The sequence below is a fragment of the Lolium perenne genome, chromosome 4 (assembly GCF_019359855.2).
Source record: "Lolium perenne isolate Kyuss_39 chromosome 4, Kyuss_2.0, whole genome shotgun sequence".
NCBI lineage: Eukaryota > Viridiplantae > Streptophyta > Magnoliopsida > Poales > Poaceae > Lolium > Lolium perenne.
The window spans coordinates 197,881,671-197,907,676 of NC_067247.2; the positions used below are offsets into that span (position 1 = coordinate 197,881,671).

At 45.8% G+C, this 26,006-nt stretch overlaps 3 protein-coding genes across 3 annotated transcripts; 1 reads left to right on the forward strand and 2 right to left on the reverse strand.

The window, feature by feature from the left end:
* Window positions 1-3,553: 3,553 nt before the first annotated feature.
* On the reverse strand, window positions 3,554-4,204 carry LOC127347574 (LOB domain-containing protein 23-like). The gene is made up of 2 exons (XM_051373742.1): window positions 3,998-4,204; window positions 3,554-3,895 (listed from the first exon to the last, which is right to left on the reverse strand). The coding sequence occupies exons 1-2, from the start codon at window positions 4,202-4,204 to the stop codon at window positions 3,554-3,556; spliced, it is 549 nt and encodes a 182-aa protein (XP_051229702.1).
* A 12,066-nt stretch (window positions 4,205-16,270) lies between these two features.
* LOC127295209 (protein LIKE EARLY STARVATION, chloroplastic) lies at window positions 16,271-20,257 on the forward strand. The gene is made up of 4 exons (XM_051325112.2): window positions 16,271-16,949; window positions 18,285-18,934; window positions 19,281-19,477; window positions 19,664-20,257. Exons 1-4 carry the CDS (start codon window positions 16,346-16,348, stop codon window positions 20,064-20,066), a joined length of 1,854 nt encoding a protein of 617 aa, XP_051181072.1. The 5' UTR covers window positions 16,271-16,345; the 3' UTR covers window positions 20,067-20,257.
* A 1,561-nt stretch (window positions 20,258-21,818) lies between these two features.
* Window positions 21,819-23,362, reverse strand: LOC127348893 (serpin-Z2A-like). The gene is made up of 2 exons (XM_051374755.2): window positions 22,904-23,362; window positions 21,819-22,782 (listed from the first exon to the last, which is right to left on the reverse strand). Exons 1-2 carry the CDS (start codon window positions 23,342-23,344, stop codon window positions 21,916-21,918), a joined length of 1,308 nt encoding a protein of 435 aa, XP_051230715.1. The 5' UTR covers window positions 23,345-23,362; the 3' UTR covers window positions 21,819-21,915.
* Between the last annotated feature and the right edge of the window lie 2,644 nt (window positions 23,363-26,006).

A 26,006-nucleotide genomic window follows, 5' to 3' on the forward strand; every position in this document is an offset into this window, starting at 1 on the left:
CCACCCCTCCCCCTTCTATAAATTGAGTGAAAGATGTCGGTAGCTTATACGTGCAAAAATGGCTGGAAAAACCACAGAAACAATTCCTCGCCACCATAGATATGTGTCGATTCACCAAGCATTGCTCCTGCTCAAAGAGAGGATTGGAGGCGACACTAAGGGCTCCGCTTTCCACAACTCGCCTGGCCATTTACGGACCGTTGGTTCCGCGGCCCTCCTGATGCCCGGTGAAGGCGCGGCCTCGGTCTCCGACCCTACAGGAACAATGCCTTGCCGCCTTAGATGTGTGTCGCGTTACCAAGCACTGCTCGAGCTTAGAGCAACAATGGAGGCGGCTCTAAGGGTTCCGCTTTATGTAGAGATGTCTGGCTGTTCACAGCCCGATGGCGTTCTGGCCATCCTGAAGCCCGGTGAAGGCACGCCTCCGGTCTCCGACCCTACTGCCGAGTCGTGATTGTTGGACTATGGCTCGCTAGAGGTCTTCATCGAGGAACCCAAGCCGAAGAGAAAAAAGCGTACACCCTCCAAGGGTGGAGCCAACACTGTTGTGGACTCGGGCTCCCGCAAAGGCCATGCTAACGAAGATTTTTAGTTTAAGTAGTTACTGTATTAGATTTTCTATATGTAATATGGGCCAAAAATGTTGATCGCGAGCCTTAATCCAAAGGACAGGTTACTCAATTATCATTGTAAGTTTGACACAATTTAGAACACAAAAGATTTTGTGAGAGTGGCTATAGCACAAGGCTAGTAAATCAGTTGTGTGTGACAAACCTAATGGCATATGGCTAAAGTACTGTAAACTGTATGCGATTAATGGAACCTCCTTATGATTGTTCGAGGAAATAAGCCAATGTAGAGCACAACACATAGTTTTTAAAACCGGACTGGCGAGTGAACCAGTGAAGTGACTGGCTCACTGGTTCACCAGTTCAACCGCTGGCTCAGCCGGTTCAGTTGCGACAAAAAAACCTCTAAATTTAATAAAATACTATGCTAATTTTGGAAAATATTAGCATGTAATCCTATATATTGTATTTACTTCTGTGGTATATCACAAATCAAGCCTAGCAGAGGTGTTAGGTGAGAAGTTTTGAGCATTGTGACAGGTCATAAGTTCAAATCCTGCCGAAAATGTAATATTTATATACGTTTTTTTTTTGTTGCTAATTTGACTAGTGCCAATTAAAAAACCGGACAGTGCGTTGGTTCCATTTTTCCGGTCGGACTGCTGGTCCGGTCCGGTTTTTTTAAAACTTGGCACAACGGCAAGCTCAACGGCTAGCACAATGGCGTGTTTTTATGTTTTTTCAGAACACATGCCCTATATTAAGACATCACATGACCCTGCTGATAGAAAACGGTATTCTATCGTGAGCAAAACGTTTAGCCCTATCCTAAGGTATCAGTGTATCACACACGGTGTGCTCGAACAAAACCGTGTTTGAAATGCACATCTTTCTTAAATACCGGACCCGGCCCTTCCTTTAGCTTTGTTCATAAACTTCTTAGACATTTTAGTCGTTACTTTGGAGCCCCAGTCGCTCGCATCCCTGCGAGCTGGTACTACCAGTTATCGCCATGGTCAGGGAGCCCGCCGAATCTGACGACACCGACATCGTAGATTCAACCAAGGTACAGTTTCTAGACTTAATTGTGGATACCTTCTAGTTTGAGATTTGGGTTTTCTCTTTCCAATTCGTTCCATCCTTGTGAATATTCTAGCTTCCATATTTCGACTGCGAGGATCTGCATGCTGAGAAAAAGCTATGTGTCTAAGGACTAACCATCGCTGTTGAGGAAAAGAAGAAAGCTAAGGAAAAAAAAAGAAAAAGTTTGAAGAAGAAAAGATGAAGATGAACCTACGTTTGGCAGCTATTGTCGATAGACACAAGATGAAGACAGAGGTAGACAAGTTGAAGATGAAGAAGATTAAAAAATATGTCCAGAACATGGAAAATAGGTTTCATTATGATTTGGTTGCGATTGTAATCCTAATAGGTGTTGTAATAGTACTTCCAGGTTTATCTAGGCGGAAGTAGTAGAGATTTCTGAACAATCTTGAGCAAGATCGCAAAGCCTAGAGTAATTATTATATCTTTTACTTTATTATGTGATAAACTAATGAATACTATCAAGAGATAGAGAAGAAGTGGATCTACCACCTAATTCCATGGCTTTGGAAGGAAGCGGCAAGCCTCCCGACCTCCCGAGTCGCCTCCCCCTAGGCGGCTTCGGAGGATCCCTCCTTTCCCAACCCTAAGAGTCCCACCTCTCCTTCCTCTCCTAGCCGCCGTTGACGCTAGTGCTGGCGGTGATGGCGATGCCTATCCGTTCGGTGCGGCAATGGGCAGGGGAGGTGGTTTTCTCGACCGTTGTTCAGGGGAGTGGACGACGGCGGAGGGCCATGGGCGGCGCGGCTGGGCGTGGCTGGGGCCTGAGCGCCTCCTCCGGATCGACAACAAGGAAGGGCTGGTGCGCCACCGGCGCCTGTCCGCGCGGTGGTGCTCCGCCGCCGCCTCGATCTGATCTAGGGTTTTGGCCAAGATCTAGACCGGGTGAGCCTGGGCAGGTGCGGTCCTGGTGTTGGTTCTTGCCACACCGTCGGGTCGTGCTGGATTTCCCTCTCCATGTCATCCGATCTGGTTGGTAGTTGACCGGCGGCGAGGGGGCTGCTAGTCTTGTGAATAATGGTGGTGGTTCTTGGATTCCTCTCGTGCCAAGTGAAGATCGGTCGAAAGCTTCTTCCCAACAGACTGGCTGGATTGTCTTGTTCCGGAAGGCCCTGCCGGTGAAATTCATTGTGAGGATAATGCTTGAAGGTTGCTGGATTTGGTGTTTTTGGTCATGCGCACCCATATTTTTTATCTGACTGTTTGGTTTCAAAGGGAGCGCTTTGAAGCTCTGCTGGTTGTTAATATCATGGAGCTCGTTTTCTTTCCATGATGGTGGCGAAGAAGGTCATGAAAGCCGAGATCGATGGAAGAGCAATGGTGGCCGGATATTGGTGGTGAGGTGGAATTAGCTTGGTGCTTCGTGACTTCAAACATCGACTTGTATGTGGGGATGATTGCAAAGGAGAAATTCAGAGTTCTATCTTTTGAAGAAAAATCACTCAAAATATGCAAAATTACAGAAGAAGTGCCGCCACTCCCACTCAAAGCGACTTAGCTTTATCCACTATGTAATGCATATTTGCATTTTCTAATGAGTGAAGCGGCAATTCATGGTGGGCTATCAAAGGAGTGAAACAAATTAAAGTGTGGCTTGGATTTAGTTAAGAAATGGAATACTACGCACATTCTTATGAAATGCTGATGGACACGTACGCAACCCACATTCTAAAACTACAAGAGACTAAAATAACTACCATTTAAGATCAGAATACAAATTGCAACACTAAATTATTCATTTCTTCACCAGTCATTAACTCTTTTTTTCCTTGAAGAAGTCATCAACTTAATTCTGTTGTAAAGAGCGCCCAATACCACCATCGATACGAGCAAGCATGTTTGCAGACGCCGACATAGCACTTGACTCGATTGATCAAAGCTCAAAATCCATCAAGATCGAGGAACTCGTCTGGGTCAAGAAACGGCGCCTCCTCCTGTTTCGGCGCGACGGCGACGTGGAGATGGCCGCCGGCTCGCTGCGGCGAATGCGTCCGCGGCGGTGGCGGGGAAAGAGAAACAGGAGCTTGCTGCTGGAGCTGTAGCTGCGTGGCTGCCATGTCGAGCTGCGCCCGCGTCCTGGCGAGCTCGCACTGCGCGGCGAGGATCTCCTCCTGTAGACGGTCGATGATCCCGGTGCATCCGTACACCGGGTCCCCCACTCGCCACTGCGCCTCCATGGCCAACGTCTCCGCCGCCTGCCCTCTCTCCTCCACCGGCAAGCTCTGCAGAATGGCATCTCACCAATGTGAATCTTCAGCCATGCAAATACGTACGAGCAGTAAACAACTTACTGACGATCGAGCTGATGGTTGTGAAGTACATACCTGGAGTATCCTGGCGACGTTGCTGGCGCCGAAGACTCGATGCACGCAGGCGTAGCGGTGGGGGTGCGACGCCGGGAAGTAGGGGGCGAGCACGCAGTCGTGGGCGCACCGCCGCCGCAGATACTTGCACGCCGCGCACCGCTTCGGGTAGTTGCGGCCGCCTTCCAGCTGGTCATCCTCCAACTGCATTTCCGCATTGCCGGTCATCTCCGACATGATCGATGGCGATCTAGCGCTAGATTTTCGTGTGAGTTTCTGGGATTTCGTGGATCTTTGGAAGATTTCGGGGGAGATCTTGTGGGCGCGTGCTTTTTATATAGGCACGGATGCATGATGCATGGAGGGAGAGCTGGAAATGGCAGCACCAACGGCTACGTTCTGGTAAGCATGGTAACCTTAACGGCATTGTTTGCTGCTAATTATGTCAGGAGAGCGCGGCGCGGGGCAGCTGCCGCCATTGCTCCTCCCCTGTGCATTCCATATTCTTGGCTTTCGGTTTTGGTTACTTTCATGATGGGTGCTAGATTTGGGGAAATTTTGGTGCCTGCCTGGTTTTGTGCCTTCTTTTTTTCTGTGCTCGCCCTTAGCTGTGCGTTTCTCGGACCTTTTTTGGATCTTTTTTTTAGATCGATGCTGCGTGCTCCTTTTGCGCCCTGCTGTTTGTCACTTACATGTTTCTTTTGCAAGTCTGCTTGCGGGAGGTGTGAGTCTGCTGGAGGCCTGGAGGTCGTGCTGCTTCCGTGCTTGGCCACCAGGTTCGGGTTTCCTTGGGTTAATGTGCTCAGCTGCCGTTCCTTTATATTTTTCTGCGGGCAGTTTAATTGGAATTTACTTTCAATATCGTTATTCTTTTATTTTAAATTTCGCCGATCTACCAATAATCATCAACAATAATGCAAATAGCCTAAAAAATAATAAAAATTATAAATGGGTACTCGGACAACCTAGCGACGACTACATACACTAGCACGGTCCGAATGCGCGCCGTCATCCTGGCCCCTCCATCACCGGAGTCGGGTAAAGCCTATTATAATAGAGTTTGTTGTAGTTGACAAATGTGAAGTCTTCGTGCTAAGCCCCTAAAGGACTAGGGCACTAGAGCAACAACCATCGCCAATGATGACAACTGTAGATCGAAAGAGACTGACATAAAACTAGAAGAACGAACACAAAAATCGACGGAATCCTTCAGCAAATCAGCCGGGCACACGACTCCACGCGCCCTCCGCCAGTACTAGACGCACCACCGAAACGAAGATAAGGCGGGAAGAACCTTATTGTAACTTCAGGATGTAGCCGCCGCCTCAACATTCCGAAAAACCAAAAAACAACCTAAAAAAAAGAACTGAAACTTCCCGCCAGTGAGAGGCTGTGGTTCGCCACATCTCCAAGGGCCCAAGAATACCGGAGGTGGAATGGACCGACGACATCACCGGCGATAAAAACGGAACCCTAGATGGGTTTTGTGGCAGCCGCCACTCTCCTCGCCTGACTTATACCGGTTCAGATACCTGAACTTCAGTGTAGGCCGTCTCAGCTGGGAATTTGGATCCCGCGTTGCTTCTGTTCTCAGCTGGATGGTAGGGATTGGAGCGGTTCAATGAGCAATGGTGTCTCTTCGCATTTTTGTTGTGCCGATAGATTAGTTAGTTCACATATCTTTCTATTCTTAATAGGTGATCCAATTTTTCTTCATACACAACCTATCCACCTCATCAAACATACTTAACCAATCCTAACTTGCCAAGTCATGCAAGCCTTACACCATCATTCACCATGTCATCCACCGCATCATAAAAAATATGTTTGTAGCATTATTATCTCTACTTTTCAACACGAAGTAACGTCACCCCACCATTATGCAGCCATTGATCAGCGCTCGGAAGTCTGGCATGGTCTGTTCCCCTTCAGCTCCTCTTACCTTCCCATTATGATGATGTCTCCTCCCATTCCATCTCCCACCATGGTTCTTCCCTTAAATTTTATCCCCCATCATGCTTCCTTTTGAGGTGTATATATACCTAGTTCCTCTCAGTGTCCCTCCTCCGCCCCCTTCGAGAACGTCACTTTCTGTCTTCCTCCAGTTTCCATTACGTTCCTCCAACCGATGCTAAGACCTCCGATCTTTGTTGGCATTCTGAGGTTCTTGCCTTGAAGTGTAGGCACTCACATATGAGCTGAGCAAAACTTTCTATCTGCCTCCAAATTCCATTGCCTTGAAGTGTAGGTGCTTGCCGATAGACTGGGACGAAGATTGGCTCTCTTTCTCTCTAAATGGCATGGCAGATCACACTATTTTCGTTAATTCTATTTCATCCATAGGGATATGGTAGGGATGGGATGCTGGGTAGTAGGTTACCTAGTGGATTCGCCATGCATCCTATGAGCACTAATGCAACATTTATGCCCTCATCTTCTACGTTGATGGAGTGCAGCAACGGGTATTCACTTGCCTGCCAGCTGCTCTACAGAATACCCCTAAAGTCAACTGCCTGATAGGTATTCCTTGACTCCCTATTTTGGTCTATGAGATTTGTAAGAAAATCTTGGTTGCTTATTTTAGATAATCTCATGTCCAGTGATATATTCTGTACTAATTCTCATCACATTTCAGTATAGCTGCATGTACAAGCACACAGACGTCTTATTGGTTCTTTTATCTATGCAGGTCAAGTTGGGAATACCTCTTAAACTAGACATGATTCATGATAAATCTTACAGTACTATCTATATTCCCACAAGATAATTACTTCTAGGAGTTGCTTGACTTTTGAAATATTCCGTGAAGTGAACATTTAGCGGCAACACCATATAGGTAATTCACTATTTCGCAGATTGTATCATAGAGAACTTACTTCTCAATACTGGTGACTTCATATATCGATCACATATAATTCTGGAACTTGAGTGTTCATGTACAAACTGCTATGTGTGAGAAAACGAGTATCTTTTGTGTAAGAATTTTTACATGAGCCTGCCAAAGACAAAGCATGTTACATTCTAAGTACATATAACATCTTTAATGAAGTTAATTGACGCATAGGTGTGGCTATCAGCTTGGATGCCAACTTTTTAACAGACTTGATGTTTGGTTGGTGTTGTTGGTAAGCCTACATTTAAGCAAAGTAATGTTTTCCTGTCTAGCCATCCTTGGAAATATATTACCGGTAATGCACCTTTCAAATATGTATTGCTTGAGCTTATATATTTCTTTATTTTGGTTCTTCACAGAACATCTTCCCGTTCAAGAAAGTCCATGCAGAGTGGAAGGAGGCGCTACCGAATACACAATACTTATGAAAGCCTACCTTGAGAAATTAAGCTGTTTGTTTTCCTACGTCTAAAATGGTCATGGTGCATGTAGTGTTGGATTTTCATCATTTGTATTTGACATCTAATCTTCTGAAAAATATTTTTTAGAAGAGAAGTTCTGGATCTATAATTTATTTTTGTTAGCAATTCATATTAGAAGCATATTATTTGTTGTATCAACAATATTGGTAGTGTGTGCTACATGCAAGATTTCACAAGTACTATTTTTAATCATAATAAGACTCACCTTTTTACAGGGTCGTTATTAAGAATTGTTGATATTCGCATGGGATATTTATATCTTTTCTGTTAGCATGTTATTTCAGATTAATTTGGTTGTACCTACTAACTAAAATTTGCATATCACTCAATCAAGTAATGGATGATAATTTACCATGGTTGATTATTTGTTAGTTTTTGTGCTCAGTATGTATACATGCAAGGATTTTTTTCCTCCCAATGGAATTAACCACTACACTAAAAATTCTTAATCTAAAATTCGTCATCATAGAAAATCCTTTGAATGTCCCGCAACAACGTGTGGGGGTATCATCTAGTTGCATTAGTTAGTTAGTCCGAGGAGGTTTGATGGGTTTGTTTTTATCCCTTCTAATAGGGCCTCTGGTGGATTATTTATTATATATAATAGTTCTATTTTTTGGCATGGTTATGCACTGTGAACCTTTTTATTTGTCTGTGTATTTTACTTCAAGCCGGCCGTCACAATCCTGGATGCTTGTGAGTGTGTATAGGCCTTTTCATGGTGATTTTAGTGATGGCTTTGTCAAATGGCTCTTCGATTTAAATATTCCTCATGATGAGGACTGGGTAATCTTGGGTGATTTTAATTTTATCAGATCTACAAGTAATAGAAATAGACCTGGTGTGAATAATTCTTATATGCTCTCTTTTAATGAAATTATTAGAGAAAGTAATTTAGGAGAGTTGCTAGTTAAAGAGAGAAAGTATACATGGAGTAATATGCAAGAGGATCCTCTTTTGGAGCAACCAGATTGGTTAGTCAGGTTGCCAAACCAGTAATGGTCAAAGGCCTTGACTCGACGAGAACTAACATGGCCCGCCTACCATGTTGTAGCGTCGTGCAATAATTAAGAACAAAGTCAAAGTCAAAATAAGAATAATTAAAGCAAATGAAATGAAAGTTCTTGATGAGTGTGATTGAGGATACCACTAGATTCGACGGTTAATTCCAACCCATGTTTTCATGGTCGAGGGTATCATTTTATCTTAACATAAAGGTTATGATCATGATATAATGATATTCTTGTTCTAGCTAGCTAGATCAGTTGGTATGAGATACTCTAATTAATCACGGTGATAATCTCAAGCTCACTTATGAAAAGAGAAAAAAGAAAGAAGTAAATGCATGTATGTATGTATGTATGTGAAAAAGGTTCAAATATTGTAGGATCCATGAGTAGCAAAAGTAACATTGTAGGAAGCAACAAGTTAGAGGGTCAACCAAAGCCATGTTTAACGGTAGATGCGTCAGCGAGAGTGATTGACTTAATCCTCTTCTTGTATCGGGTGCCTTCATATGCAACTTTCTTGCTTACTTATTGTAATTTTATCATGTATGAATACTGAAGTTTTACCTTTATAAAGGGTTATGGAAAAAAGAATAAAGTTGTCGGAGGATCAAAAGATATGATTTATTTTTCCAAAGTGTAAAGTTTTTTGTTTGACAAATGGTATTTTTTAAACTTCTACTTATGGAGTTTTCATTTGAATGATCTTTTTTCTATGGACTTACATTGATGATACGATGCCCGTGTTTGTTTATCAACCAAAAGCTCAAACACATTTGCATTGTATTATGAACTTATTTTCTTGAAGACGAGAAAATGTTTAAATTCGGGGGGAGTTGGTATGTGCATTTTGTATCACCAATATCATGTCATATTACCCAAATTTTATTATGAGATTTGCATGTTTAGGAAGTTATTTATCATGTTTTATAATATTTATAGAATTTTCATCCAAAGTTCCATTATCTTGGTACTTAATTCTGGGAGACAAGAAACCTACTTTTTCGTGTTTTCATGTTTCGGGGACCTTACGAAGCTCAATTAATCCTATGAAAATTACAGGGTCAACTTTTCATTGGAGAGAAGATCCCGAGATTTCGAGGCATGAGAGGGAGGCCGGACATGATGCCCAAGATGGGGCCCATGGCATGACCCCTATCCCTGACCGTGCCATGGGGGCTCAGAGGAGCCTCGGCTAGCTTCCCGCCTCATCCTTTTTACAATGTCATCCGCCACACAGAAAAGGCACTCCATAATTTTTAGGCATTTTTCATAGGCGGCGAGAGAGACGAAAGTCCTCTTCTTCTCATGGAAAGGGAGGATCATGCTGCTCCGTGACTGTCGCCAATGGGAAATCGAATCCATTGTCGCCACCAACTCCTCCACTGTGTAGGAGGGGTCTCTCCGTCAACATCTTCACCAACACCATCAGCATCTCCACTGTGTAGGGGGCTCAGAGGAGCCTCGGCTAGCTTCTCGCCTCATCCTTTTTACAATGTCATCCGCCACACAGAAAAGGCACTCCATAATTTTTAGGCATTTTTCATAGGCGGTGAGAGAGACGAAAGTCCTCTTCTTATCATGGAAAGGGAGGATCATGCTGCTCCGTGACTGTCGTCAAGGGGAAATCGAATCCATTGTCGCCACCAACTCCTCCACTGTGTAGGAGGGGTCTCTCCGTCAACATCTTCACCAACACCATCAGCATCTCCATCAACATCTCCGAGATCAACTTCACCCCCTCGCAGTTTGGGTAGATCGGAACCCTAGATCATCTTTACAGTATCTTGTGCATGCTTGTACTTGGCCATTTGAGATTACCGGTGGTGCAGTTATTTTTCAGATTGTGTTGTATTCAATATGCCATTGATCATGTTCATGTTTAAGAATTGTGAGTAGTTTCCCATGTTCTCGAGAGCATATGATGACTTAGCTATCATTTTCTATATAATATGTTATGACTATTTGGTCAAGTTTTGTACTTTGATGTGGTTGTATGATGGTGTGAACATTGACTATGTATTAATTCACCTTTATGGGCTCATAAAACTGCACCTTAGAGCAGCGAAAAGAGGAGGAACATGAAGTGACACGTATCATGTTCCCGGTCTCGTGCTTGCAATAAGTGGTTATTTATTGGGATCCTAAAACTTTAAGCGGTGGTTGAGCTTTCGTCTTAAAACATCATTTGCTTGCTCTGGAAAGTGGCATTAGGATCAATCTCTAGGGCTGTAATTGCTCATGCATATGGTTGCACCTGTATTATGCTCCATCCAAATAGAAATAAAACTTGATAAAATGATTACCATGTTCATCTATAAATCATATGCTTAATAGTCACAGTTGCCCTTGGAAACGTTGACTTGCATAAGTGCACACTCAACCTTATCCTCTTACTGCATAGAGGATTGGTCTTTATCTGAAAATAGCTTGTTACTTTTTTACTTTATTACTTGAATTTTACATTTATTGTGTTTTGCTTTTCAATAAACTATACACCCAAAATACCAAAATATTTTCAATTTTAATTGTTTACTCTTGGCATTCTAGTTATCCATTTCCTCAACTCCTCATGGGTTCGGCAATCTTACTTATTGAATGCACTATAATTAATCCTCTAGACTTGTGGGTTATCAATCACATAGTGAATCCACCTTTGAGCATGGATGGGCCATTACGAAGCTAATGAATATACATATTACTAGTGAACCTAATGTGCACGACGACGGGTGGAGGGACAAGCTCATTGCGGTGTTCGACGCGTTCATTGTCATCCTAAGCACTGAAGCTTGTAGAGGAAATAACAAGAGATGGAATGTCCTTAGGGACTGGTCGTGGACGTTGTCTAGAGCTGTAACAACATCCTCGCAGCCAGCTCAGTATGATGGCTTTGTCTTTGCATGGCAAGTTGGCAAGCATAAACATACGGTTAGTTCAATACCACTTTGTAGTTCCTAGTTCTGTAAATGTGCTAGTATCACTATATAATTACATATTTGTTGTCTTTGTTGTGTGGTTTGGACGGATGTGGATGATGAGCACCTTGCGTTGAACCACATCTTGTAGGCGAACCAAGGCGGCGACAATGACGGTCAAAGGTAAAGGTGGGTGTTGGAATCACATATACATCCCCTATATGAGCTTGTTAAGCCGTTAGATACATTGAGCTACATCGCATGGCATGGAGGCACCAATTACCATCTCGTCCGTGTCCGAGTGGGTGGTGGTGCTTCTAAAAATCGGTGGACGCGTCAAGTTGCATGGGGCCAGTGCTGAGAGCGACATGGTTGGCTAGTCGTGTCCACGCGTCCTCCTCATGTTTGTTGCACGAATGCTCTCGTGTGGGCACCGCAACAACGGAAAGGAGAAGGGGAGACTAGGCCCATGGTACATGGGCGAGAGATTGAGGGCAGCGGCTAGCGATGTGATGGAAGGTCGCGTTGACGCGTAGGGTGGTGGCGCATCTTACCGGAGGAGAAGAAGGGTGCCCACAACTTAACATCTTTATCTTTTTATCAATTTATAGTTTAGCCCTTTGGAATTATATTATTCAAAAATAGTCGGTTTAGGCATACTAAGGGTTGACTAATGGTGCCACTATTGGGCAAGTGAGCTAATACATCGCTCTACGCTCACGGGTGACTATCGTCGGACCGTAAACTATCTTCAATTGCTCCCTCTGTCAATGAAAAGATGTCGAAGATGAGAACCAACCTGAGGTTGGGTGGTTGTATCCCCATCCCACCAGAGTTCAAACCCCAGGTTTGACATCTGTGTGTCTCATAAAGGCGGAATATTCATTCAGTGGAGGCGATGTTCCTGTCGACAACGAAGCGCCTGTGGTGACTTCATCAATTTCAAGATCCAATCCGCTGGCTCAGTCTTTCGGAGATGCTCATAAGGGTAGGGTGTGCGTGTGTGCGTTCATAGGGGTGAGTGTATGCACGTGTATGTTGTGGAATTGTGTGGAACAATGCGTACCCTTTCGGGCCATCGGTTGAGTGTTATATAGGTAGGGAAAAGCCCCCTACGTGGCAGTACAAAGGAGGTACATGTACGGTCAAAGTACTACTCCGTACACCATACACGTACAGAGAACATACGCTAACATCCCCCCTTAATCTAAACTACGAGAGAGGTTTAGATTACGCTTAAACTTATCAAATTGTTTTACAGGAAGAGCTTTAGTAAAACCATCAGCAATCTGATCTTTGGTAGAGATAAACCGAATAGCAAGACTGTTGTTGGCAACACGCTCCCGTACAAAGTGATAATCAATCTCAATGTGTTTGGTACGAGCATGAAAGACTGGATTTGCTGAGAGAAAAGTGGCACCCAAATTATCACACCATAGACACGGCTTCTGGCGAAGAACTATACCAAGTTCTCGAAGAACAGCTTCCACCCATATAAGCTCAGTAGTGGCATTTGCTAAGGCTTTATATTCAGCTTCAGTACTAGAACGAGACACAGTAGCTTGTTTTCTGGCACTCCAAGATAGCAAATTGGGACCAAGAAAGATAGCAAACCCACCAGTGGAGCGACGATCCTCAAGACAGCCAGCCCAATCTGCATCAGAAAAGGCACTAAGGAGTGTAGAGGAAGATCGTTTGAATCTAATACCAATATGAGATGTATCCTTGACATAACGAAGAATGCGTTTGATAGCTGTCCAATGAGCAGTCGTAGGAGCATGAAGATATCGGCAGACCTTATTAACAGAAAATGACAGATCCGGGCGTGTGAGTGTGAGATATTGAAGACCTCCAACTATACTCCGATACTGAGAGCTATCATCAGGTCCGAGTGGAGTACCTTCATGCAAAGAGAGAGGCTTCGAGGAGGACAATGGAGTGGGTGCAGCCTTACAGTCAAGCATACCAACTCGAGTAAGAATATTTCTGTTGTGTGAGAAGCAATCCATCTCCAGTGCGTTTTACCTCCATGCCAAGAAAATAATGAAGAGCACCCAAGTCTTTAATAGCAAAGTGCATATTTAGATCTTTGAGGAGAATGGATATGGCAGCATCTGAAGAACTAGTCACAATGATATCATCAACATAAATGAGAACAAAGATTGCGATACCAGATTTTTGATATAGAAACAAAGATGTGTCAGCTCTGGATGGAATAAACCCAAGGTGGTGCAATTTGGCACTGAGACGAGAGTACCATGCACGAGGAGCTTGTTTCAAACCATAGAGAGCTTTATCAAGCTTGCATACATAATGGGGAGCATCAGGATGGGCAAAACCAGGAGGCTGTTTCATATAGACTTCCTCTTCCAGAACACCATGAAGAAACGCATTCTTGATATCTAGCTGTCGAAGACTCCAACCACGAGAGACAGAGATAGACAGACCAATTCTGATGGTGGAAATTTTGACAACAGGACTGAAGGTATCTTCATAATCAGGACCATACCTTTGTTTGAAACCTTTTGCAACTAGGTGAGCTTTGTAACGATCAATAGTACCATCAGCACGACGCTTAATGCGATAAACCCATTTACAGTCAATGACATTTTTATGTGAGGTAGGAAGAACCAGAGTCCAGGTTTTATTTAGCATGAGAGCATCATATTCTTCTTTCATAGCTGAGTGCCAGTTGGGATCACCAAGATCAGCAGGCAAATTGCGTGGTTCTCCTGTAGAAGAGAACAAACCATAGCGTACAGTACCATCAGTGTATTTTTTGGATTACGAATACCTTTTTGTAAACGTGTACGAGGTCCGGGAGGGCTGGATGGCGGCGGAGCAGCAGAAACAGCCACAGAAGAGCCGGCACTTGATGATTCGGAATTTTCGGCGGAGGCAGCAACACTAGGCGCAGAGTCAGTCGGCGCAGACGATCCAGCGCTGGGAGCATTGTCGGAGCCAGAGGGAGCAGGCGGGGGTGAGGCGATGCGTGGCGACGGAGGGTTGGCGCGGGTCGCGGGGCGCGTCTCCGCGGCACGGGAGGCGACGCGTGGTGACGAAGGATTGGCGGGAGGCGCGGGCTGCTACTCCTGTGCAGATGGCGACGCCGACCGGCGCGAACTCCCAGAGGCGGGAGAATCCGCCTGGGGATCGATGCCAGCAGGCCTGGCAGGGGAATGTTCCCATGTATCTTCTTCGAAGACCGCGCCAGAAGCATCATCGGATGTGCTGATTTCAGAAGAGGATTGTGAAGGCTCAGGAGCACCATTTTGCACAAAATTTTCACCTGTAGCTGCAGAATTCTGAGGAGCATAATTAGGGACAGTAACAACAGGCACAATATTAGTCATAGGATCATCAATTGTATGAGCACCCTCAGAAGGAGTAGAAGATGGTAAAAGCAAGATTTCTTGTTTAAGCAAGGCACCAGCGTTGGGACGGAGAGCTTCAAAGGGGAAAATATTTTCATCAAATACAACATCCCTAGATATGTAGACACGACCAGTAGAGACATCGAGACACTTGACACCCTTATGAAGAGGACTGTATCCAAGAAACACACACTTTTTGGAGCGGAAAGCGAGTTTGCGTGTGTTATAAGGACGAAGATTGGGCCAACAAGAACAACCAAAAGTTCGAAGAGCATCATAATTGGGTTTGATGTGAAGGAGGCGTTCAACTGGTAACTCATGATTGATGACTTTATTGGGTATTAGGTTAATGAGAAATGTGGCAGAAAGGGATGCTTCATCCCAATACTTAAGAGGCACAGAGGCATTAGCGAGCAATGCAAGACCAACCTCAACTATATGGCGATGTTTTCTTTCAACAGAGCCATTTTGTTGGTGGGCATGAGGACATGACACATGATGAGTGATTCCAACTTTTTGAAAAAAGGAGTTTAGTTTCTCATACTAACCCCCCCAATAAGTTTGCATAGTAACAATTTTACGATCAAACTTGCGTTCGACATACTGCTGATAATTAAGAAAAGCTTGATAAACATCAGAACATTTCTTGAGTAAATAAATCCACGTGAACTTGCTATAATCATCAATGAAGCTTACATAGTATGCATGTTTCCCAACAGAAAGAGGAGCAGGCCCACATACATCAGAAAAAACTTGCTCCAAAGGAACAGTGGACCTACTGGTGGAGATGGGGTATGGTAACTAATGACTCTTGGCTAATTGACAAGAGTCACATACATAAGGTGTGATGTCGGGGGTGTAATCTATTTTATTTGTCCTAAGGATCTGAGCGTTTACGTTTGTACTGTGTTTCTAAAAAAAATGTCAAAGATTTGTCTAAATTACGATACATCTAAATTCACGCGAACTTCCTAAATCTGGACAGAGGGTAGTACCATAAATCGCTTATTTGGAAATCGAGTGATGGTAGAAAAGTACAAGGATGGTGGGTGAATTTACACCTGGGCAAAGTTCGGGCCGGGCCGGGCTTTAAAAAGCCCGCGGGTAAAAAGTCAGGCCCGAGCTCGGCCCGGCCCGACCGTCGGACCTGTAAATTAAGCCCGAACCCAGCCCGAACGAGAAAAAGCCCGGCCCGGCCCGAGAAGCCTGGCCCGACCAGGCTAGAATGCACAAAAATGAAGGCCCGAACCCGGCCCGGCCCGACGTTCGGGCTCAGATTTCAGGCCCAAACCCGGCCCGAAGTGCAAGCCCAACCCGGTCCGGCCTGGGATTTTCGGGCCGGGCCGGGCTGCCCATGGCCAGATGTAGGTGAATTGTACTTGTTCCTTTGTAGCCAGCTCACCTTGTCCTGTAGAATCGCTGCTTGGTGTGGTTGTAGCAGGATTCATTCAATGGCAGGTTTCTCCCGGCCCGCGCCCGTCCATTCAGCGGGAGGGAACCAACGGCTGAGCGCGCTCGCAGAGAGAGCGCCACGTGGACGCTGCGGCGCGTGCAGCAACGAACCTCCTCCGCTGAATCGCGTGAGCAGGCACCTGCCTGGGACCACCCCACTCCTTCTCCTCCACACTGTCTGTATCCCGCACACACTTCTCCACTCCTCTGATCTCCACTCGTGGAGTACAAGCCCAAGCAAACGGAATGGCGACCGGTTCCGCTCCCATCACCCCCGCCGCTCACCACCTCCACCCACCACACGGCCACGCGAACCTCCACCGCCTCCTTCTACCCATCGGCCGCCGCGGCGTCGGCGGCGTCGTTGTCGTCCGCGCGGTCTCCGGGGATGGCGGCCGAGGCGGCGGCCCGTCCTACCTGGACATGTGGAAGAAGGCGGTGGAGCGGGAGCGGCGTTCGGCCGAGCTCGCCTACCGCCTGCAGTCGTCCCCGCCGCCCGCCGAAGCGGAGGCGGGGGCGCCCCCGCCGCCCGCGGACGTGGAGCGCAGGACGGCGCGGTTCGAGGAGATGCTGCGGGTGCCGCGGGAGGAGCGCGACCGCGTGCAGCGCACCCAGGTCATCGACCGCGCCGCCGCGGCCCTCGCAGCCGCGCGCGCCGTGCTCAAGGAGCCGCCGCAGCAGAACCCGCCACAGCCGCCGCCGCCGAAGCCGAAGCAGCCGGCGACGGCCGCGGACGTCACGGGATCGGGCAACGGCTCGGGTTCGCGCAAGGCTGCAAAGGGACTGGAGGATCGGGTTTCCCTGGCGGACGCGGCACCGGCAGCGCCCGTGGCGTCGCAGTCGGCCAAAGGTACGCCACATGTGGCCTTGCTTAAAGATTACTGCTGCTACTTCTCGTGATGAACGTACCACTAGCTTCGTGTTTCGCATAAAAGATATCTCACCTTTTTCGTCTGACACATACTACAAAGGTAGTATAGCTCAAAAGAAACTGGCATAAACAGAGAATTATTACCAAAAAAAACCAACCATCAATCTAACGAGCTTTAACGTGAAATTTGTTAATTGCACTTAAATATTGGGAGGAAATGACGGGTATTATTGTTGTTGAGTGTTCAGTTCTCCACATTAACCCTTTGCTTGCACTATCTTGTTCAGTTGCAACAAAGCCTACTTGGATAGTAGGGCTAGTGAATTCATAAGTACCCGATTCTTTCAATTGCCACACAATCTGTGGGCTGATGGATACAAAAACAAATTCTGCACTGCATAGCAATTCTTCTTCTACAATAATGTACGTTACCAATCGACAAGCATACTATGTAGTATCATGGCTTAATTTGGAAAATTCCTCAACAATAAATAACACAAGGACAATGCATATTCACAAGTGTCAGATTTTACTGTTCCCTTACCTTGATTTCATCTTCTCCAGATAAATTAATGTTGTTACCAGATATGAATATCCTTCTTGATTTTACTACATAGCTGTATGAATTTTCTTGGCATTTGGGCCCCAGTGCAATGCTTTACTTTCTAGTTTATTTTAGCGTAACTGCAATACTGATTGTCCCCAATGACTTGTGTCCTGCTGTAGCAACCAAATAACAGGACACCAAAATATTGCATGCTAGTCTTCGATGTACAGAAAAAACAAACGAAGATCTTTCTCTGCCTATACTATTTCTAGATCCTATATGAGGGATTAAACTGAAGAAAAGGGACCCTTAATATTTTTGAAGGGTAGTGTGGATAATGAAACAAGTTGTGAGTTAAAAACAAATTGTATATAGTGGCGGAGCTAGTCCATCTTGGAGTTGGGCAAGACCATAGTGCAGCCACTTTGGTTAGCTTTTGCCAAAGGCTCGTAGCTGAACAAACGTTTTCTAGTAGAATTCCAAGGAGATGCACCGATGGAGGCCGGGCAGCCGCCTGTGGTCACCAGGTGCTGGCTCTGCCACTGACTGTAATATCAAGATCATACTTTTTTTTTCTGAGAAATGTAGGTTCTGTGCACTTCCATAACATTATTGGTTTGAAGTCGCAGGACGCGGTTGTATTTGTTGTAAATGAACAACTAGTATTATTGGGATGTTTTTTGCTGCAAAGTTATACTACTGCAACATTCCCTTGTTCGGTGTAAAGTTATGATTCTGCTCTGACACCACCACTTTTATTTACTCAGGGCCAAACTCTGGGAATTCATCTACTTCCAAGCAGGCAAGTTCTAAGCTTGGTACTCCTGGTCCAGATTTTTGGTCGTGGTTACCACCGGTGGAAAATAGTAGCGAACTGAGAGAAAGCAGTACTGATCTAAAACCATCAAAGAAAGTGGACTCTTTTTCCAGTCAACCTGATTTGGTAATGGAGAAGGAAAGATCAGCAGACTTTTTATCACTTCCATTTGTGACATCTTTCTTCGAGAAGAAGGAAGATCGATCTCTTCCACCCTTCCAGTCATTTGCTGAGCCTGAAAATCTAGATTCCGACCCCAACCCGGCTGCGGAGGCAGAGGAGGTATTTGAAACACAATTTTCAAAAAATGCTGCTGAGGTGGCTAGAGCTCTTAGTACAAGTGATGAGGAGTCATCTCATGGGGTAGATCCAGATGGTTCGAAGTGGTGGAAGGAGACCGGTGTAGAGCAGAGGCCTGATGGGGTTGTTTGTAAGTGGACTGTAATTAGGGGAGTCAGTGCTGATGGGGCTGTTGAATTTGAAGACAAGTATTGGGAGGCTTCAGACCGGTTTGATCATAAGGAGTTAGGTTCGGAGAAGTCTGGCCGTGATGCTAGGGGAAATGTTTGGCGGGAATACTGGAAGGAGTCCATGTGGCAGGTGAATTTTTCTCTGATTCAATAATATTATCTGCTCACTGTTTGGTGTGTGCAAAATTTACAATTTCTTCTAATCTAGTACCTGTAAAATTTCAAACGTTGGCTGCTCAAGCCATATCACAGTAGTAAAGCATTCATTATGAGCTAGTAGGAGCGATCATGAGATGCATCTGTGAAATTATGTCATTCACATGTAGACATGTGACTCTAGAGTGTCATATTATAGAGTTACAAGTGCATATGTGGTCCTTTATCAATGTTTAGGAATAACATATGGCAATATGTGCTAGGCCAACTGAATGTCTCCCCATAATTTAATGAAGCTGTCACATTTTAATTTATTTCAGGATTTCACATCTGGGCTTATGCATATGGAGAAGACTGCAGACAAGTGGGGAAAGAATGGCAAAGGGGAGCAGTGGCAAGAGCAATGGTGGGAGCAGTACGATTCAAGCGGTAAAGCTGAGAAATCGGCTGATAAATGGTGCAGCTTGGATCCAAATACACCATTGGATGTTGGTCATGCTCATGTTTGGCATGAAAGGTATACTAAGAAGTTAGTCAGTAACTTTCAGTGCTCTTCCTGCTTGAATGTTTCTCCTTGCAGCTTAAATTGAAAACGAATACTTTCAGCAACCAGAATGCCATTTATGTACAACAACTATGAAGTGTTTATGAACAAAATATTTTAAGCCTATATTGCTGGAACTCACTATTTCATCTTGTGCAGGTGGGGTGAGACGTACGATGGCAGCGGTGGAAGCGTGAAGTACACTGACAAATGGGCGGAACGTTCAGAGGGCGATGGGTGGTCGAAGTGGGGTGACAAGTGGGACGAGCATTTCAACCCAGAGGGGCAAGGAGTGAAGCAGGGCGAGACCTGGTGGGAAGGCAAATACGGGGACCGGTGGAACCGCACCTGGGGCGAGGGGCACAACGGCTCTGGCTGGGTGCACAAGTACGGAAGGAGCAGCAGCGGCGAGCATTGGGATACGCACGAGCCGCAGGAGACGTGGTATGAGCGTTACCCACATTTTGGCTTCCACCACTGCTTTGAGAACTCGGTGCAGCTCCGGTCCGTGCCGAGGCAGCCGCCAAAGAACCTGAAATCTGGGAAAAGAGTAGATGCTTAATTAGGAACATTTCAGCTGCAGTCATAATGAGCGCCTCCAAAAGAAAAGCTATTCATAATGGAGCTACTAGCTAGTTGGTTCTTCAAAGTACCGAGGCCAGTGACAATGGAGTAGTCATGTACTCTCGTCTTCGATTTTTCATTGTGCAGAGATGCTCATGCTACTATGGTAACTTAGCTGGTTTCATCTCTTATCTTGTCCTAAATTTGTCAACTTCTTCGGTAGAGTGAAAACAATGGAAGTGTTTTTTTCCGGCTAGAAATGGGGCGTCAGTTTGTGGCGCTCAGTCCGTTTGGGTCACACTACTGGGTCATGCCCCTTGTCCATGCGGACACGTTTGGATAGCCTATGTCCGTTTACACTGGCCCGCTGGAGATGCCCTAACATCCAATCCCACCAAATCAAATATAAGAAGGAACATCGATGTTCAGTTTGAGGCCATGGGCTTCTGGCATGCACCATTGAAATTTTCACATCTTTTTTTTGGGGTTGTCCATTTGCCTCATATGTTATCAAAGAACAAGGAGTTTATCTGAACTAGAAGCCATTGAAGATGCCAAACAGAAACTAAATCTTCCTTTCACAATGGAGATCATATTTCTTTCTGCATGGAATATTTGGATCATTCGAAACAATAAAAAAAATTAACATCTAGGAGGCATCTTTGAAACATGCAAGGCCATGTACAATCAAGAACTAAGACTGTTGGGTTTCAGAATGAAAACAAGAAAACAAGACCAGCATTACAAGGATTGGATAACTACTAGTAGTAGACGTTATATCAAAAAGTGTGTTTGATACATGGGCACTAGTGCTCCCTTCAATTTCAAATTTTTGAAAATTTTAAAATCTCACACTTCTGTGTCTCTAAAAATTATGGTGTTAAATATATAGATAGATATGTACATTATGGGTGTATGCAAAAAAGTCCCGTTAAAAAATATGTTGTATTTTGGGAAATATAAAAAGACAAATTTGTGACAACAAATGGCAGTACAATAGTATTAAAATAGTATGTCTTTTTGTTAGAAATTTGTTTATTTTGTATTTCTCAAAATTTAAAGTATTTTTTATCGGGACTTTTTTGTGTAGACTACTCATGTACATATCTATCTCATATTTAATGCCACAATTTTTTGGAGAAATAGAAGTGTGAGATTTTTAAAAAAAATAAAATCTAAAAGTGAAGGGAGCACTGGTGCCCATATGCACCAAATCTCTGTCCCTCTCTCCACTGTACATATGAGACACTTTGCTTGTTAAATTAATAAGAAAATGTGGTGGGAAACTCTCCCACAGTTTCACCTCAAAAAATATTGTTAATAGGAAACGCCAATGGGTCTAATGAATATAGAATCATCTCCAACGTTGCACAAACGTGAGAGATCATAAAGTAAATATGATAACTGGTGTGATAATTAACGAATAAAAATGTTTAATGTTGGATTCGTGGGCGACTCAACTGACTTTATTAATTTGTATCGAGATTTCGGTCACAACACCAAAGTTATTGAGTTTGGTATAGCTATCAACGTGAGTTTGCGCGCCTGCTAAAAATCCTATGATCTATAGCATGTTTTTGTTTATGCGTCGCAATTTTTTTTTAATTTTTGCTACTATCCTTGTTTCTGGCCATTCAACTTATTGAGATATATGCATCCCCCCCACCCCCACAGACCCAGCAAATCGAGGAGTCAACATTAAGCATCCACATAAATAGATAAATAAATAAGAAAAAAGTTTTGTGGGAATTGGATAATAGCTTGTTCATACTTCGCAGACTAACAAAAAGAACCATAGGTCGATTACTCCCTAGCAGGGCCCAAGTTTCGTCGCTATTTGGAACCCACTATTCCGAGCTATTAGAAGGATCAAGAACGTGGCCGGCAAAGAGGACCGTGCTGGACTCCTCCTCCAGAATGAAGAAGGCAAACGGGTGGTCAGCAACGAAATGGAAAGGCGTTCTGTAGCACTGCAAAACGGATGTGGCGGCAGTGGAAACGGCTGCCTCGGTGCCTTCCTCATTCACCTCCACGACCGCCTTGTGGAACACATCCTCCACGCGCATCTTCATGTCCTGGCCGGAGTCATCCACCATGTCAGACAGGTCGGCCTCCTCGCAGAACGCTGCCCGGAGCCCCAAGGTTTGGAGAGTCTCTTTCATGCTGCAGGAGAAGGATAGCTTAAACCTGGGAAGCAAAAGCTTGTCCACCCTAATTCGCCAATCGGGCAAGTGGTCGAACAGGAACCTCCCGCCGCCGCCGGACGCCATCTCGTCCGCTAGGCTAGGCAGACCATCACGCGCGTCGGGAAGGAAGACGCACATCGAGTACTTGCCGCCGTTTGGCGCTTGGTAAGGGAGCTTGAGCACCTTGAAACCGTCATAGGAGGCAACGAAGTACTTGACTTCTTCTTCTTGTTCCAAAAAAAAGAAAGGGAAATCCTCCTCCTCGTCCTCCGTGCCCGTAGTGGGAAGTCTCCCGGAGGTCATGAAAGGCACACTGACGGTGCTGCCATCGAGACGGTAGAAGTCGGCATCCTTTGTGAGGCTCTGGTGGAAGCGATCTTCCCACTTTCCCTTGAAGTACATGGCGTTAGCCAGCACGAGCCTGATGTCCTCGTGCACCGAGTCTGGAGGGAGCAGGGACGTGATGAGCTTGTTCGTGGCCTCTGCAACCCAGCCGTTGATTGCCGCCCTTGAACCCTCTGGATCTTCCTGCATGCGTGCACGGAGATCAAAACGATCGAGATCACAACTGGAAACAACATGCTAGACAACTAAAGAAGAGATCGGAAGATCGCTGCCGGCCTATGCACGTATAAACGCACGCACTAACCTGGAAGTCGACGGCGCTAGCCTCCGCCTTGTAGGACTCGACGGCGGCGGCGCGGTAGGCCGGCTTCAGCGCAAGTCCTTTCTGATGCCACACGCCGCACGCGAACGTGATAATCAGCGGTCCGGATCCGTCGGTGGCGAGGGCGCTCTCCGCCACGCCGCGCACGACCTCGGCGACCTCCTCGCGCGACGATGCGCCAAGCACGGCGAGGATCTCGTCAAGGGTTTTGCCCCGAGCGCCAGCCGCCACCAGGCCCAGCGCGGTGTAGATGGACAGCGGCGAGAAAATGATATTCTCGCCCTTGGATAACGTGTTGGCAAGGCGGAGGGCCAGCGCCGTCAGGCCGGCGGAGTCGACGGAACTACGAGCCTTCTTGCCTTGCCGCGTCTCCTTGCTTTGCCGGGCCTTCTCCTTCTTGCTTGGCCGCGCCTCCTTGTCCATGGTGCCCTAGCTTTCCGATGCCGACGGTCCGTACGTTGTTGGGGTCAAACAAGACGGCGCAGGGGGGTTAACCTAAGGACGTTCGGTGCCCAAGTATATATGTGGCATGTGCAAATACATACGGTTTTTTACAGAGCGAATACATATATTTTTTGTAAAAAAATCACTGATCTATACCTAATAATAAAGGGAAAAGCGTTTCCGTCGTTCGGTCCGTTTGGTCCGTTTCTCCCTTTGGATCCACCGCTGAAAAGGTTCGTACGTAGTTCGATCTCTAAACGGAAGCGTTTCCTAATTCAATCTGTACACGTCCCGATCCCAATCAAAACTCTAACTGTAGCACGGGAAACAGAAGTAATCGCGCACATAAAAGGGCAGCCTTCCGAGCGATTCCGCGACACTACAATGCAATCGTGTCGCGTGCTTTTTCCGCCGACACCAGCGATACCCCCGGAGGCGGACGCGATGGCCGGTGCTTCTCTCTGATCGCACGCGGCCTTTACAACTCGAATCCGCCAATATCCATCGGGCTCCTCCACGGACAGCTCTCCTAGCTCAGGATCGATCTGACGGCTTTCGTTTCCCCGTGCTGCTCTCCTCCTAGCGCTGGATCCATCTGATGGCTTCGTGCTGGTCTTTGTCTACCCAGGCAATTCTCCTCCTAGCGCTAGATCGAGGCTGCAAGCCACACGGGATCCTCCAGACGCGTGGTCGGCTGGTCTTAACGGTGGATGAGCGGAAGCCGAGCGGCGTGGCTCGAGTGCTTCAGGGGGTCGAGGTAAGCAGCAGGCCGGCGCGGGATTAGGACGTGCGCAAGCAGAGGGTTGGAGCTCAGCTCGATGCGGGCGTCGAGCACGCATGACGGCATGAGGAACGGCCGTCGGCAGGGAGGCCCGTGTGGCTAAGACGGGAGAGAGCAGCTCTGCTAGCGGGAGGAGAAGGGAGCAGCACATGCTGCCAGAAGCCCAGAACATGCCACGTACAAAGTCGACGTGAGTTTTACCTTCTGCACGATGGCATGGCATGGTTTCTTTGAGTAGAATATGTACTGAAACGTGTACTTTGCTACTACTACTTTGCTTAACGTGCGACATTCAGGAAGAAAGAAACACCACCATGGTTTTTTCCATCGTTGGATTTAGGACAAAATCAATGCAAAGGCAATACAACAGGACAGAAGGGGTTCAAGCTGTACAAAAATTCAGTGTACAGCATGGCATTGATCCTTGCGTGAACAAACGAAAGAGACATGGTAGGGTGTATAGTAGATTCAACTAATATGGAAATCAAAGGCCGCAGGGACAGACAGAATGCTGCATCAAGGCATCATGCCGATACTGAAGAGATAAAGGCAGGGGCGTTCATGCTTCTACAATAATAAAACTACTACCAAAAAAATTAACACACACTTAAAGCGGTTCGTTACCGCGAAGCAGTGGCATAACGACCTAGACAAAGCGGTAAAGCAAGAACATGAACAATTTCTCGGAGCATGCAGGGGGGCATGATGGTGGCTAGGAAAGCAACGTTAACGAGCTCAGGTTGGACAGACCGGCGCAATGCAGGTGCCGATGTGGTCAAAAGATCGACAAACTAACCAAAGTTATCGATGTAACCATCAGATTGTAGAAGGAGCTCCAAAACGAGAGGAAAAACCTACCCATATAAAAGCTCAATGACAATATAGATCATAGTCAGCGAGGCGAGCTCCGACACCACGGATGGAAAGAAGGGGGTCAACTAAAGCGAGAAGTGAACGGAGGAAACGGCCGTGGTGCTCACCGGACGTTGAAGGAGTCGTCGGCGAGGGTTGGGACCACCGGAGACAAGGACGAGGAGGCAGCAGGTGCGCGCGGCGTTCGTGTGGAGGTGCTCTAGGTTGACGTTGGAACCGTCGATGCCAAACGAACCGGGACGCGATTGCAAAGTTGAACGTATTTTGCTCGTCCGCAGCAACGCGCGGGCATTGTCCTAGTCTATTCAAAATCTTTAACAGTACAATAGAACCCAAAAGTAATAAAAATATAAAAATATCTTTGAACCACCTAGTGAAGACTACATGCACTCGAACGATCCAAAAGCTCGTTGTCGACCTCGCCCCTCTTCCATTGAAGTTGTGCAAAACTTGTCGTAGTAAAGTTTATTGTAGTAGACCAATAGAAAGTCGTCGTGCTAAGAGCAAATAGCAAATAGATATGTTACACATGTAACACTTGCATGGAGTATTATTATTATTTATACTTTCCACTGCTTTGTTGCCGAAATAACTAGTAGTGCAGGAAGTTGAAGTTCAAGTAACTAGTATCAAATTCGATTTCATGGAAGTGGATTTGTGCAAAAACTAAACGTTCATGTATGGTGGCTGTTCCTGTCGTGTAGTAGTTACTACCTCCGCTTCATGGAAGTGAAGTGAACACATCAACGCTATTTGATGTGTTCCATTTGTTTCATCCTTCTGCTTCGGCACTGTTATTACACTCATTTTCTATGACTTCACGCATGTCATGGACATGAAGCTTCGTTATGATCATGTATTGTAAGTGTTCATGTCGTGGCATTGTTGACACCCTTTTTTAAAAACCGGCATAAATTTTTGGGTTTATGTACATTTCACCTGGAAATTTACTCGGAGACACAGTTCTTGGACGAGAGACGGGAAACA